The sequence below is a fragment of the Anser brachyrhynchus genome, assembly GCF_964034855.1.
Source record: "Anser brachyrhynchus genome assembly, chromosome: 3".
Classification (NCBI taxonomy): domain Eukaryota; kingdom Metazoa; phylum Chordata; class Aves; order Anseriformes; family Anatidae; genus Anser; species Anser brachyrhynchus.
The window spans coordinates 77,961,064-77,976,166 of record NC_137696.1 but is presented as its reverse complement, the minus strand read 5'-3'; the positions used below and the strand labels follow the sequence as shown (position 1 = coordinate 77,976,166).

The 15,103-nt window shown below is 43.7% G+C and overlaps 1 protein-coding gene across 8 annotated transcripts in view; it reads left to right on the top strand.

The window, feature by feature from the left end:
- SOBP (sine oculis binding protein homolog) overlaps positions 1 to 15,103 on the top strand; it is a 138,138-nt gene that overhangs the window by 8,946 nt on the left and 114,089 nt on the right. For all 8 annotated transcript variants that reach the window (XR_013949214.1, XR_013949215.1, XR_013949216.1 and 5 more), the window contains exons 2-4: positions 343 to 481; positions 2,363 to 2,548; positions 13,827 to 13,978. Coding sequence is in view for 2 of the 8 variants with exons in the window: in XM_080586955.1 (XP_080443081.1) it covers positions 343 to 481; positions 2,363 to 2,548; positions 13,827 to 13,978 (477 nt within the window). In the remaining 6 variants the exon portion in view is untranslated. The remainder of the gene's footprint in view (positions 1 to 342; positions 482 to 2,362; positions 2,549 to 13,826; positions 13,979 to 15,103) is intronic.

Here is a 15,103-nt window from a genome sequence, read left to right as displayed (position 1 = left end):
TCTTAAATATTTTATGGTAACACAGACACATTTTTGTGACGAATGTATGGTAAAACATTTCCGACACTGAATGCCAGAGCAGAAAGGCATAAATAACTCTCCTTTTCATTTTCTTTAAATTACAGATGTATGAGTCTTTGTCATAATTACATGTGCCAGTCTGAGATTTAAACGCATTACACTTTATACACTTGACTTGTGAAATGCACATTAGTCTTTGAGGAGGTGGGACAAACCTGACACTTCCTCGTGTAGCAAAGATACCGTTCGATTTATGTAGTCCTCCCTTCATTCCAGATGGTTATTGATTACATAAATAAGTAGGTAATTTTTCTCTTTCAGAACTTTGCAGAAAACACTATGAATGAGCTCCTTGGCTGGTATGGTTATGATAAGGTTGAACTGAAGGATGGAGAAGATATTGAATTCAGGAACTACTCTGCAGATGGGGAAAGCCGCCAGCACATTTCTGTTCTCAAAGGTAATGAGATTTAATGTTTCTGTGTCCTCGCAAAGAAGGATTAATACCTCAACCTGTCTGAATTGGCGGGGACTAGGGAGCATGTTCTGCTGCTTGCTTTGTGGTTGATTTAAATAAAAATACCTGAGAGTGCCTTCTAGTAAGAGGAAGCCAATAGGGTACAGGGAAAATCACTTAACAAAATTGCTGTTGGTAGGCACTTAGTAACACATCTTCACAAATAATACCTTTTGTGAGTCAGCTGAAAGTCAAGTTCCTACGGTACCAATAAACTGCTCGCCACTGGAAGAAGAGAGAGAGTTTTTTTAGTGGTGTGGATTTAAGGAAACCCTTTTGCTTTCCAAACAAAGGTTTTTGGCTCAAGGCTTTCTAAAATCCCAAAAGGTTTCGAGCTGGGATATTCACAACTCATGCAAGAAACATCCTGAACATTCATAAAAGGCTCCTCGGTGATGTTTGTAATATGCCGTGTTCTGCAAGTACTTTACAAGTTCTCAAGGGGTGCAGTTTTTTTGGGATGCTGCTGGATCTTCACACGATGTGATTCGAAATTACTCACTGTGCAAATGATGGGATTCAGCCTTTTTTTTGAGCAGTTCACTTGCTGCCTTCTGACTCCTCAGCCCCAGCAGGTAGGTAGGGGCTTGTGGTCAGCGGGAAAAGGAGTGTAGGACGTTGCTGGATCTTGGCTTTCCCAGCAAGGGTTTCTCAGAGGTGGGGTATAGAGAGAAAACTTCAGAAGCTTTTAGGGTACCACTTGTCACTGCACTTGCAGACAGCAGTGTTTGGGCTTGCTTTCTGGTGGCAAGCAGCAGCATTGTACTCACTGAGTGTTGCAATGAGTACTGATACCAGAGAGACCAGCTCTGAAGAGGAAATGGCTAGAAAAAAGGTGGAAAAATTAGAGGTAAGGTGAACCAGTCGAACTGTGTTAAAAATGAATGTTTGCATCTTGTTAGTTGTGTAGCAGTGACATTGTTGATCAATATTTATATTTCATCGAAAATGCAGTATCATTAAGCCACCTTTGAAGAAACTTATTTCTTCAGTAATAGGATTCATTTATTTATGTTTTCCTAAATAGATCTTCTATTGAATGCTTTGTGGCTCCAGGCTATGCCTAATGAAATCTGTGACATACTTTTTTTCTGTAGGCACATGAGACAAATCATATGTTTTATGTACCAAACAAAGATGTCGAATACCTGTGCCAGGTAGAGATTTTTGGTGTATGCAGTCTGTGGGAGAGAAGAAAATGTGTTTCTTTTTCTGAGTGATGGGAGGAGAGAGAATAATAACAGTTAAGTCCTACCCCATAGCTACCTGAGGTGCATTAGAGAAATTCCTACAAATACAAATCCAGAAGTGCTTTGGGATTAAAGAATTAGAATCATGACTGTCATCATTGCATGCACACTTTGCTCTGATTTCAATATTTTGTTCCTCTGTTTAAATCCTTTCCACTACTTACTACTCATTGTATTATTGAGACGAGAATTAGGAATTCTTTTATTTTTCAGTTTATGCTTCTTGCCCTGGTGAAGCCACGGCATGCTGAGTGTCATCACCATGAAAACAGTGCATATAAAGGGCAGGAATATGGAATCATTGACTAAATAAGGCAGACTAGAGATATATATGACAAAATAATCCCACTTTTTTTTTTAATATAGTTGTTTTAAGTGTGATTTTGATTTAAAGAAATGGAACATGTTTGAGGAATAATGGAAAGTATTCGTTTGTTAAAGGGGAAAGTATCTGTATTTTTTTGCACTCTTCTTGTATTAGGGTAAGTAATGTAATGAACAGGTTGGTGAAAGTATCAAAGCATCTAAGAAATATATTTGTCATACTGTACAATGTGTTCTTTGTGTTTTACAGAAAATTCTTTGCCAAAACCGAAATTACCCGAGGACAGTGTTATTTCACCGTACAATATAAACACAAGCTATCCAGGGCTTGCCACAGGAAATGGACTTTCAGACTCACCAGCAGGGTCAAAGGATCACGGGAATGTACCTATTATTGTCCCATTAATTCCGCCACCTTTCATAAAGCCACCAGCAGGTAAATCCTAATGAACATTTAAAAATGATGACTGTCATTGACACGTGTCCTGAGATTGCTAGGATGTGACTTAGCTGTAAGAGCGCTTTAATAACCAGTCACAGGGAACTTAAAGACAGGGTGGGGGAGTGACTTTCTTTGTTAATATTCTTGAAAAACTTCTGCAAATGCAGTGTCAACAGACAGGCTCTTCTGCTGCTTGTGACACTCCGCAAGCTGGATTATACTCCCTCAGCACTTGAGCAACATCTGCTTTTAAAAAAATGATATTGTTTTGATGAATAAAGCCTTTTAAGTAAATTAATGAAAGGTGATTAAATTAAAAATAGGCTCCAGGAGGGAAACAGTGAAAGAGACAAAGCCATCAAATCAATATCGTGTCTTTATATCAGGTTAACAAGCTCATCCTGGGAAAACTGTCTCTTGATTCTCATTGAAATCCCTGACCATCGTCTCTAGAGGGTTTAATGTGATCTTGACTCTACCCAGGAGACTCCAGTGAAATGTTTTACATTTTCATTAGATTTTTATCAGGAGTGATTTCATAACATGCCATTCCTCGGAGTTTATGTGAAAAATGATTTATTCCGCTCTGCATGCTGCTTACCATAATCCGTGAAAGTAACTCGTAGAGCTCCACTAGGGTGATTAATTGCGGTGTTATTGTTTGCTGTCGTACACGGTGCGGTAATTGGTGAATGTAGGTAGCAGCAGGCTTGGTCCCGCTTCTGCAGAAGTCCCTGGCTGTCACCTGGGTGCTCGTGGGTGACCGAGGTGACCCGTGGTGCCTACTGAAGATGCTGGCCTGCTGCACGCAGGGAGGCACTCTGGTGACAGAGTCCTCACCAGCCTCGAGGATGCTCCTGCAGAGGTAGAGCAGCTCGTAGGGCCAGGTCCCAGGGGCAGGTGGTCGCCTCTGCCCTTCACTGCACTTACTAAAGGTAACAATAAAATACTGGTCAGTCCAACAGACGGTTTGCCCATTGGTAGCGGCGTGACAGATACAGTGGCCCCTCCCAAATTATTTTTATGCCATTGAGTTTTTTCTCCAAAGAAGTATCCTAATATGCTATGAGTAATTTTCAGATGTTACCCAATATGCGCTCCGTGCCAAAGACTTTTCATCTATTTTATACGGTATTTGCTAATTACCAAAGCTATTTGGGCCCATTCCTGCAGCCCTTACACAGCTAAAGATCTCGGGCCATATGGGCTGGATCCTCAGCTGTTGTTGATTTGGCCCTAAAGCTTTAATCAAGGGCTTGTGTCGTCCCAAGCTATTTTCTCCTCCAATCTGAGTCATGAATGAATCCAGAATGCTGAATTTGTGGTACATGAACACAAGGCTGTAACATGCATTGTGCAAACTGCCACAGCGACTGGATTTTTATGACATCAAACAAGCAGGAGGAGATGGAACGATGAAGTAGAAAAACAAATTACTGCAACAGTAGTTAAATGGGCACAGGGGAACCTTGGCCAACTCAACTGCCTTCTGTTCTTTGCCCGTCCACCTACTGCTTGTGGTCCTGCGTTCAGATGTACCCGTAAAGGTAGTACACAGACAAGGCTTTTCATAAGTATTCTCCATCTTTAGGTTTTTACTTCATTAGTTCATAATGAAAATCAATGTTTTACTCTCTTAAAGGATATGAAATGCATAATCTCTGCCTCCTCTGACTTTATCGCATGATCAGTAATGAGCACCAGATTACCATGACTTCTGAGCAAATGAACATATTTATCTCACCTTTGGCTTAGAGAGCAAAGTTTGGGAGGACTGGAGAGGGAGGAGAACCACAGCCTTTGTGGGATTTGCAATAGGCACACGTAGTAATTGCTGTGTTTTATCTTAGGGCGTAGGAGCCCTAGTCATGATCACCCCAAAGAGCCTGCAGTGAAGCGTAAGGCAAGAAGCAACGGGTCAACACAAGTAGAAAAGGGAGTACAAAGGAGCCAGGAGAGCCAGCGTGCGAGGCAGTGGTCTTGGCACCGCACTTTGACACCGTTTTGTGGGCACTGCATCAAAGCAGAGAACTTCAGAGTGATGCAAAGCCAGGCAAGGGTAACTGGGGGGATGTTTTCTCGGAGCCCCTCACAAGCGTGGGGGCAACCTGGGGAGCAGCACAAAGGTACTTACTTGATTGTGTAGGCAAATGAAGAAGCCTGGCATCAGTGATTGCTAGAGCTGAAAGCCAGCATTTTCAACGTGGTGGGGGCAGTCTGTGACTGGCCTGCTGGGACAACAGGACCAGCTTGTGTTTGGTGGAGTTAATAAATGAAGAAAGGGGACAGAAGGGAGCAGGCAGAAGGAGTCTAAGGGAAAAGCTGGAAAACTTCAAGGTTAAAATGCTGGGCAGAGAAAGGGTTCTTTGCAGCATGTTTGGCATGGACAAGGCTTAAGGCAGGGCAGAGGGAAAACCAGGTAGTAATCCGCTGCAGAGACTGAGATGTGAGATGGTGAGAATCAGGATGAGTCCAGTCTTTGTGGATGGACGGGGAGAACTTTTGCATGTTGCACAGGAAAAAAGTCAACAAAGTTTAATTCTAGCTCAAAAGAGGGTGTCCACAAATGAAAATGATGGATAAATCGTGAACCTTAAGGACGGGAAAGACGATGGTGTGGTTTACTGTTGCTAAGCAGAGAATATGGAGTGAACACTCAGGGAAAAATATTAAGACTTTAATTCTTGCCATATTGATCTTGAACTGAAGGGTCAGTACCCATAAAGAAGCGTCAGAGAGACAGGCTGAGGCAGTCATTTGGACAGGAGAGCAATGGTCTGGAGAGGATAAGCAGATCCAAGAAACAGCCACAATGAATTATTAGTTGAATAATTTTTGAAGGTAAGATTCTGTAGAGGTAAGGAGGAGAAGAGAAAGAGCAGAGCACTGGGGATGCTCACAGGAGCCTAAAGGGAGAAATGAGACAGATACTCTGTAAGGTGCACAAATGTAGCAATTGCAGGGGTAGAAAAAGCATGGGGGAAAGACACATCTTTCCAAGGAGGCAGATTTAATTCCTAATATCAGAAACAGCTACCAGCTCAAGGAGGAGGAGGAAGGAGTGCTGGTCATGAACTACGTCTAGGAAGCAGTCACTGAAGATTTCAGCAGATTAGGTCTTCCCTGAGCATGCTGGAAAACTTCAAACAGTCTCCTATCTACACTTGCATTTTAAATGAAGAGGCTAAAACTTTGAAGAGTGAACAAAATAACCTTTTTCCCCCTCATTCTTATTTTATGACTTTTTTTTTTGTTTTGAAAACCAGATCATTTTGAGCAGTGCGAATACAATTCATCTCCAAGCTGTTCTGCTTTCTGTTTTAGTCAAATGACAAATCAGGGAAAATTTGCTTATACAGTCCTGGAAAACATTAGACTCCCACCTGACCAAATACAAACGGCTCCAATAGAGGTGTTCTCTCCTTGTGGTACCCTAAGGTTACGCCCAAAAAAGGCAGAGTTAAACCCATGGGCACCACACCCCCGTGTGGTGCACGGGCCATCCACGGGTCTGAGTGATCTTCAGGCTTAGTCTGGAGTACAACCCGTTGCAACAAGCTGATACTAAGACGACTTCTGCCTGGTGTTAGAAGATTCTTACTTTCTACAAAGCAACGTAAAGAACGTATTGTTTTCAAATTAAAACAAAAAACAGAGGGATGGTGAGGAACAGAAATGCGGAAGCCAGGAATGATCTGGAAATAACAATACCACCCCAGCTGCGCAGGGTGTATGACTGTAGTGTTCAGTACCAGCCATCCCAGTGTTTGTTCTGCAGCCATGAGTGCAGAGGGGAAATCTGGGAGGGCGCCCGGTGACTCTGCCCTTCTGCTCAGGCAAGCGTGGGCATCTGTTGTGCATGGGATGCAGGATGGCTGAGATCTAGTCTTCTTGGTTTTAGAAGAATGCAAAAGAAGAATGCAAAAAGTTCTTTAAATGCAGGCAAGAGCACGCTCCCTCCTTCCCCCAGCACCTGCTGCAGGCTGCAGTGTCTCCGTTTCCCTCATCCTTGGTTTGCTTTCCCTCGAGATGTTCGTGGCAGTGCCTCGGTAGGGGAGTATGACTGCTCTTTGGCCCAGCCTTCGAGCTCGGGTGTTGTCAAAGTGCCCCCCCAACGTAGGTGCAATGTACAGAATGCATCTGCTGCCCACGGTGCTGCAAACAAGCCCCAGCTCCCCCATGGCAGGGCAAGGGGAGTTAAGTTGGTGCATCAGCCATGCAACTCCTGGGATGCAGCAGAGTCCCTGCCTGAAGAACGCTCTGGAGCTGCGTGCTGTAAACTGTATCAATATTTAAATTATGTCGGGGGGATCTAAAAGAATAAAAGATTTTTAAATGGTAGTTAGCAGGGCAGTAAAGCCGAATCCCACAATTATCTGTCTGAATTCACCAAGGAATTGGTACTATGACTGCATTACCAAGAAGGCTTATTCCAGGCAGAACCCAGTGGCAGTTTCCCTTAAATAAAGACCACATTATCAGACCTAATTAAGCCTATATATTGAGGTGACTTTCATTTTACTGCACTCTGGATCCTGCTTCAGTATTTTCCAAATCTTATTCCAGTTGCTGAACAGTTTTACAATTTCTTTAACTGCAGCTTTAGCGCTCTGATAAAGACCTCCACAACAAATCTTAGTCAATGCTCTTCAAATACTTGCTTTGGTTTTGGTTTGAAAAATCATCTAATTTACACTGCTCGTAGGGTTATTAGTGCTTGTGTTTTAAAATGCCAGTGGTTGCCCATCAGCCTGCCTCTTCTAGCCCATTGTTGATGTCTTTTGCTCTCTGTGGAGGGCCGAGTGTTTCCCTTGTGCTAAAAAGAAAATCACAAAGTCCACATATGCACTTTAATAGCATATATTAAAAACGCACAGGGAGTTCCCCCTCCATTAGCTGAAATAGGTGCTTTTTTCTTTGCATGTTTAAAACCTGCCTGAATGCCAGCTTTTATTTGTGGTGGGCATTCAGCTCTTGCTGAACTACGCATGAGAATACGCCTCAACCCATGCATAGTAAACATAGGCAAGCCACAGTTCCCCCAAATGAGTTTTTGAAAAGAGCTGGGACACTTGACTTCCTTGGCAGAGCAGTGAACTTTAAGAGACTGGGCTTTAAAAGGAAATGCACTATGGACCCCATGAGGTATTTCCACGGCCATGGCAGCAACAAGCTTTCTGTTGTAAGCCCTGTTTTTTAATCTTCCTCTCATAATTACTTTTTCCAAGGTACTTCTTGTACCTTGAGTTTGTCACGCACCCCATCTATTTAGAGGAGCAGTGCTTAACAAAGAGTTCTGCAGAAATATTGCACACGTTTTGTTTGTTCCCTTTTAAAATTTAAGTTTAATCAGATAAAGCATCTTGGATATAAGAAAAAGTATGGAAATGGTGCTTCTACTTTGCTTGGGCACATCTGCCTCAGGAACTGCTTGGAGGTGACAAAATCTGAACGCGTGCTGCTTGGTTGTCTTCAGTGGAAAGCCAGAGTGCCCACCAGGTAACTCAGGATTAACCAGTATGAAATCCTGACTGGTCCCAGTGGGAACCACAAACGCTTACTGCTGATGCTGCACATGTCAAGTTAAGATCTTAGTCTTCAGATCTTTTTGCAGCTTTTCATTAGAAAGCATTAATGAAAACAGCTATAAAATGTATAGATGTGTGCTGGTGGATTGGGCGTAGTTCCCAGCACGGGGCTAAGGGACTGTTCTGGTGGATTCCTTAAGCCCCCCCCCCCAAAAAACTGGGATCCAAACTGCCAGTGTGAGGGGGTAGGATGCAGCAAAGAGGAAACAGGGTTAAAAATAAATAGATAAATAAATAAATAAGAAAGAAGTAGTGGTGAGGCCTGGTTGCTGATACCCGTGGTGGCAGGAAACTCACATGCCAGGACAAGTCGGGCTGCAGGGAGGCACACAGGAGGATGGGCTGCCAGAGTATTTTCTGTATCAGGTCACAGACACAACCCCAGCCAAGGCACAGGTTCCGCATGGACTCACTTAGTCCAGAGGATGTACCCTTTGAGATCTCTGTCCCTGACCCTGCGTCCTCATCGTCCTCCTCCTGCTCAACATCACCGTCGTGGTACTGCAGGTGGGCACCTTCAGGAGTAATTTTTTTCTTCTTGCCAGAACAATCAAGCGTCTCCTGCGGAATTCACTGCAAGGAAATGTGGAAAGTAAGATTTTGGAGCACCTGTCCAGGGATCATCGTAATCTTCAGGATTAGAGCTGTGACTGCATTTAGTTTTGTCTGGATTCATGAAACTAAAGTTGAAAATGCCTATCAGTGAGTTCAAAACAGTATTAGCAGAATTCTGCAGCCTTAAAGTTAGTAAACTGATCAGGATTTAACTCCAGAATTGTAGGGATTTTAGGATCATCCTGCTAAGCACTGTAGGCCATGCTGGTTTTCCTAGATAAAGGGACAGAGCTATACATGATGGATTTGCACTATTGTGCTCGCTGCCTTCCTTCCCTTCTCCCCACCTCTCCAAATTACAGTTCCATATAAGATCGATTAGTCTAAAATGCTGCTCATTGGTTTTAGAGGAACAGTTTTCTGCAGCTCCTTCACACTGGTTTGAAAGGAAAAAAAAAGAATCCAAACATTCTGCTTAATTAAGACCTAAAGAGGCGGTGCAAACTTTTGATGATTAATTGGAGCATGCTTTAGACTGATGCATATTTAGTTATTATAATGTGATAATTTTATCTTGTTATACAAACTGCTCCCTTTGGGAACATGATTTAACACTGCAAACACACCGTGTTTATTGCATTGTTCATTATGAAAAATACACAAGCAAAAAACCACAAGGAGATGTATCTGAATAGTATCTGTGCAGTGGGTGCAGGGAGTACTTCCACCTGTAGTGACACAACCCGGGGGCAGAAAAAACACGGTATTGGAACTCCCACAATAGCTCTTCCTATGAAGAGTGGCTGGAAATTCAGGTCTTGTACTACGTGTGGAAGGAATACGCCTTCCTATTACCTGATGCGATTGCAGGAAACAGCCGTGGGGATATTCTGCTGAAAACTCAACATTGCTGTTCAGTGTGGCTCTGACAGCTCCCCATTGTCTTACCTGTAGGAGTACCCGTGCTATCCCTCACAGGCGTGACAAATCTGAGAACATGCTCAGCACATTGCAAGAGCGGGTCATAAAGTGGCAAGCCTAGATGGAGAAAAAAATCAATTGCTTTCACTTCAAAATGATCTGTCCTAAGACTTGCAAATGTCATTTTTGTACTTTACAAACACGTGTCAGCCTAACTTATGTGAGTCCTGAGTTGGTGGTGAGTGATCTTCATCAGCAGAGCTGCTCCAGCGAGAGCTCAAGTGGTGGACATGGGCATGCTGTCAGGGTGAACTCCTGTTACTCAAGAGGATATATTGGAGATATTCAAGGCCCGTCTGGATGCCTACCTGGGCAACCTGCTCTAGGGAACCTGCTTTGGCTGGGGGTTTGGACCCGATGATCTCTTGAGGTCCCTTCCAACCCCTACAGTTCTGTGATTCTGTGATATGCACAGTGAGGCTACCAGCAAAAGTTTGTGTACGCTGGAGAGCATTGCCATGTCGTACACCCATGTGATTATCGAGAAGAAGCTTTCTTAGTGCAGACCTAACCTGAAAGAGTCACAGAATCATGGAATAGCTTTGGTTGGAAGGGACCTTAAAGCCCACCCAGTTCCAACCCCCTGCCATGGGCAGGGATGCCACCCACTAGATCAGGTTGCCCAGGGCCTTGTCCCACCAAAAGACTTTAGAAGAAAGATTCAGGACGTGGTCTCGAACTCAAGCAGTCTCAAACTACTTGATTTGAAATTCCCCGCTGCCCTGCATTCTTGTCCCAGGTTCTTCTTGCTGAGCGTTGCAGATACTGGGATTTGATACGTTTTCCTGAAAGAAAGGCAAGAGTCTGGTAAAGTGATTTTTAAAGAATTTGGACTTAGGAAACAAAGGTCTGTGAAAAAGTGAGAGGAATCTTATCTTGAGTGGAAAATTTGAATTACTGGTTTCGGATTATTCCAGTTTGTGTTTAGGAAGACTGCAATTAAAGCACCACCCTTTGGCTTTCCTTATTTCACACAATCTTAATGGATTTTTTGAAAGTTATTGCTTCCCACTGCTGTGGATTGTAGTGGTAGAAATACATGGACTATTAATTTTCTGTTAATGTTGCAGTCCTCTTTTTCAGTCACTAAGCTTAATACATTGTTGTGAAACATCCTGCAAGTATTTTCACAGCTCCTGCTCAGATCTCATGTAAACACCGTCAAGAAGGAAAGCACACTATCAGGTCTGGGCCTTTATCGTCCCTAGCTGTCATCCACGTACCCTGCTGCTTAAGCCTTGGTGCCTGGCTCTGTACCTATCCGTAGTTAGCTTCTCTTAGAGCTAAAAGAAAGGAGTTGGTTTTAGAGCAAATTCTCCTCCCGCTGGGCTGCGCGCAGCTCTTGCTGATGATCCTTGGGGAATTAGATATTGGATATTCTCCTTTTTCACCTGCTGAATTGCATTACGAGGAGATGCAGTTGCATCAGAAATTTAGTTGGCCAAACCTACACCTGAGAGGGCAGATGTGACTTAAAAGTGATATATCAGTGTGCTCTTCCAGGGAAAGCATGCCGTGACCCCCCAGCGTGCAGGTAATTCTCTTGTAGCAGTGTTCCTGAGTCTTATAAATGGAAGAGGCATCTACATTTATTATTACTGTTACAGTTAAAGGGACTATATTGCGTGTGACTATTTTTTAACGCCTTGGGGAGGAGGGAGTAGAAGAGAGAAATAATTGAAGTTCTTCATATTTAGGCAGACTCCCTCCACTTTGCCCTTCCTCCTTTCAAAACGATGAAAATTTCGATTAATATTGATGATGCCTTCTGGATACCAGCTCTCTCTTCCTGGAGGTGCAGGCAGTGGCTGGTAGTAGTTTGTGGACCGTTTTGTGCTGTTTTATTGACTGCCACATCCATGGACCACAAGTTAAGCGATGCTGAGCAAGGCATCATCCCCCACCCCTCCTCTCCTTGCTGGGGTCTGTCTGAAAGGAAGCCTTTGGCAGAAGGAGGTGGATGAGCCTTACCATCCTGCATAACATCACGCAGAGACGTGTGTGATGTGGCTTTTCCTTGTGTACAGTTGCTGCTGGGATGCCGTGCAATTGAAACTGGACGATTGCGTGGTCTTACTGATGGTCCATGGGAGGCAGTCAATGTGTGACCATGGGCAGGAGCTGAATGGCAGCTAAGGTTTTTCCCCTCTTAAGTCACGCATGAAAACTCCTGAGAAATCCCAGTGGCAGAGCTCTGCTTCTCCTTAAAACTGTGCCCAAGACAAGCCGGCCTGCTTCAAAAAGAGGTGCTCTGGCACCTGCTTTGACGGTGAACTCTCTTTCAGCTCTGTAATTTTCTTTTTTCATGAATGACAGTTATTCTCACCAGTAATGAAGGCTGTTATAAAGGTATCACTGGTAGATCTATTTTCTGGAGACAAAACACTTCTTGTCAGTAGGAAATACAGGTTGCTGTTACCTGAACCAGGAGGCTGCCGGCTGTTCTCCTTCGGCTCGCAGGCTCTCCTCTTGTCCCGGTGCATTCAAAGGGGCAAGCTCAGCCTGTAAGGAATTGCTTGGTTACGGTGCAAAAGCAGCCGGATCGGGACGCCTTTGTTAAATCTTGGTACTTCAGATGGCTCAGGATGAAAATGGTAAGAGCTGCCGTGCTGTGCTGGGATAGGCAGAGCGAGGCTGGCACGGGGGGAATGCTGCGCGATGCCTGCCCCCCCAAACTGTGACCCCCCCCCGAGTCCTGGCCAAATTGGTTAGATTTCCCTCGATATTCGGTGTATTAAAGCATTTATAATATTGACAAATCCCACTAAAGAGTAAATGATGAAATGCATTAAGGACAAATCTGTGTTACAACTTAGCCTTAAATACGGCTTTAAGGGTAGACGGTCTGATTAAAACTAAGAGGTCATTTTTTTTACATTGTACAATTTTATTTGTAGCTGTAAATCATAACACAGTTTGTGGAAGGAAAAAAGTTATTAAACTGGCAATATTTATTCCGTTAAGGTGAATAAAATGCGGCACGTAGTTCTGAGTTATGACAGCTGGGGAAAGGAGCCAAATCACTCTGCTAAAAATTAGTTTGCCAATAATTTTACAGAACGATGACAGTGTAGCTTCGAAAACAAATCCTTTATAGGGAAATGGGATGGCTGCATGACAGACTCTCTGAGCCATGAATTCTCCACAGCTCATGGACTAGGAACTGCTTTAACAATTAGTCTTCGGGGACTTTTTTTCCCAGCAGTTAGACAATGGCTGCTGCCTGTAACCGAAAGGTCGTGCTGTACAATAGAGTGGACATCGGGACTGAAGAACTCTGGGTTTTGAGTCAAACGATTCCTGCTGACTTGCTGCAGTCGTCTGCCCAGGAGGCTTAACTATTCCCTGCCCCTGTCTGTGAAGCTGGCTGAGAATGACGACTGCACAAGGATGTCGCTAGGACTTCAGTAATAAGCCCAGTTGTGCATCTCAGAAGGCATACACGTCACATTCACAACACACATTTGAGAAGAGCTTGCTCAGGGGGTCTGAATTAAAATTTGGTTGATGAGCATGAAGACTGGGAAGTAGCCTGGCAGGCCTTACCAGTGCTGCATCTCCCTTCTTGCTCAAGTCCGGGTTTTGGTGACTGCTATATTCCAGTGAAAGCTCCCATTTTACACACTTGTCATTATTGCGAAACAGCACTGGAGTGGGGCACTTCATTTCCCTTCTCATTTAACAGAGGGCTCTTGTTAGAGACCTGCTTTGGTGCAGTACTGTCCAGGCGTGTTTTGTCACCAGCTTGCTAAGCAGAATACCCGAAGGGCCTACTGCAGTGGCCTGTAAGCAACGAGAGCAGGACTTACTAAGCCTCTGTTCCTGGTTGCTTATTTAATAAAGACTTGTGCACTCTTACACATGCTGAAAAGCTCTCGAGACTTCCAGAGCTTTTCAGCAATGCACCGTTTTTAAGCTAATAATCTTTTCCAGCCGTCCTAGAAGCTCTGCCAGTCTGCTAAGCCTGGCTGGCACAGGTCACCCGTGGAAGGAGCTGGAAGTCGCAGGCAGGCACATTTCCACTCCCAAACACGGAGAGGTTAGAAATAAGATGAGCCGGTGCCGGTTGTATCTAAGAGTAAGTGTGCAGATGTCTGAGGAAGGTGTTTGCATCTCATGTAAACATTGTTCTTATATTTTTGTTGTAGAAGATGATGTGTCAAATGTACAAATAATGTGTGCCTGGTGCCAGAAAGTTGGAATCAAGCGCTATTCCCTGAGTATGGGAAGTGAAGTGAAATGCTTCTGCAGCGAGAAGTGCTTTGCAGCTTGCCGAAGAGCATATTTCAAGAGAAACAAGGTAAGAGAAATAAGGAAAGATGTAACCTGCATAGACATAGCTTTAATTGGGCCCAGCCTGGGTCTCATTTAGCATCTAACAGAAGCTCTTTTCTTTTGTTTTCTCTGTTTCACCCAGTCCCTCCACTTTCCATCTGTATTGTCTGTTGGACTGTCAGCCCTTTACTAACCTTGTTTCTTTCAGTTTCCTTCAGCTTGATGCTTGGGTTTTGTGAGAGTCAGTGAGTTTAGGTAATAATAAACAAGAACATAAGAGTCCTGATTTGGCCTCAGAGTCTCAGGATGCTTGCTGCACACACACCACTAAGAGGAGGCACCATGCAATAGAGCAAAGGGTGGCTGCGTGTGACTGTGTCAGCTTTACCAGGTAGCGCAAGTTGTGTCACAAATTCCATGACAGTGGGATCGTGGCCAGCAGGTAAATGCTTTTAAGGCCTAAGTCTTGGTCCCATTGTGATAGTGGACATCTTCCCACCGAGCCTAGTGAGCTATAGTTGCATTCTTTTAAAGCGTACCGTGGCTAATACGTGATCATAGCTGCAAAATTCAGACCTTACACAGTTTTTGGTTTGGGGTAAGTGATGTTAGAACATCTACAGTAGCATGAAAACCCCTCCTACTCAATTTAAATTTAACTTTGTCTAAAATTAGAATGTAATCCTAATATCGAATGCCTACAAAATTGCTGTAATCGCTGAAGTACAGTGCCTGAAAATGCCCTCTAGGCCACTTCAGCAGCTGTTTTTCTGCAGCAGTATGTGCGATATGTCATGTAAAGAAAAATAATGAAGGAGCACTCCAGCATTTTTTTTAGTTGTCAAAAAAGTAGCTGTGCCCTTCTGGTATTTAGTAGTGCAAGAGGAGTCTTTGGATAGCCTTTATTGTCTTAGAAATATTTATTCTTCATAAAACCCTTTACATCTTGGTTTTCTGAATGGTACTGTTTTCCCTCATGCTACAAAACATTCAAGGCCTTTCAAGTTGCAACAAAATTCAGGTCTCCAAGTCTGGTATTTTAAATATGTGCTGATAACAAATACACACATGTAGATCCTAGATTCAAGATGCACTGTTATAGCAAATTACCCTCCTTCGTAAATTTGGGTCACATCCTCCTGCCAAAAAA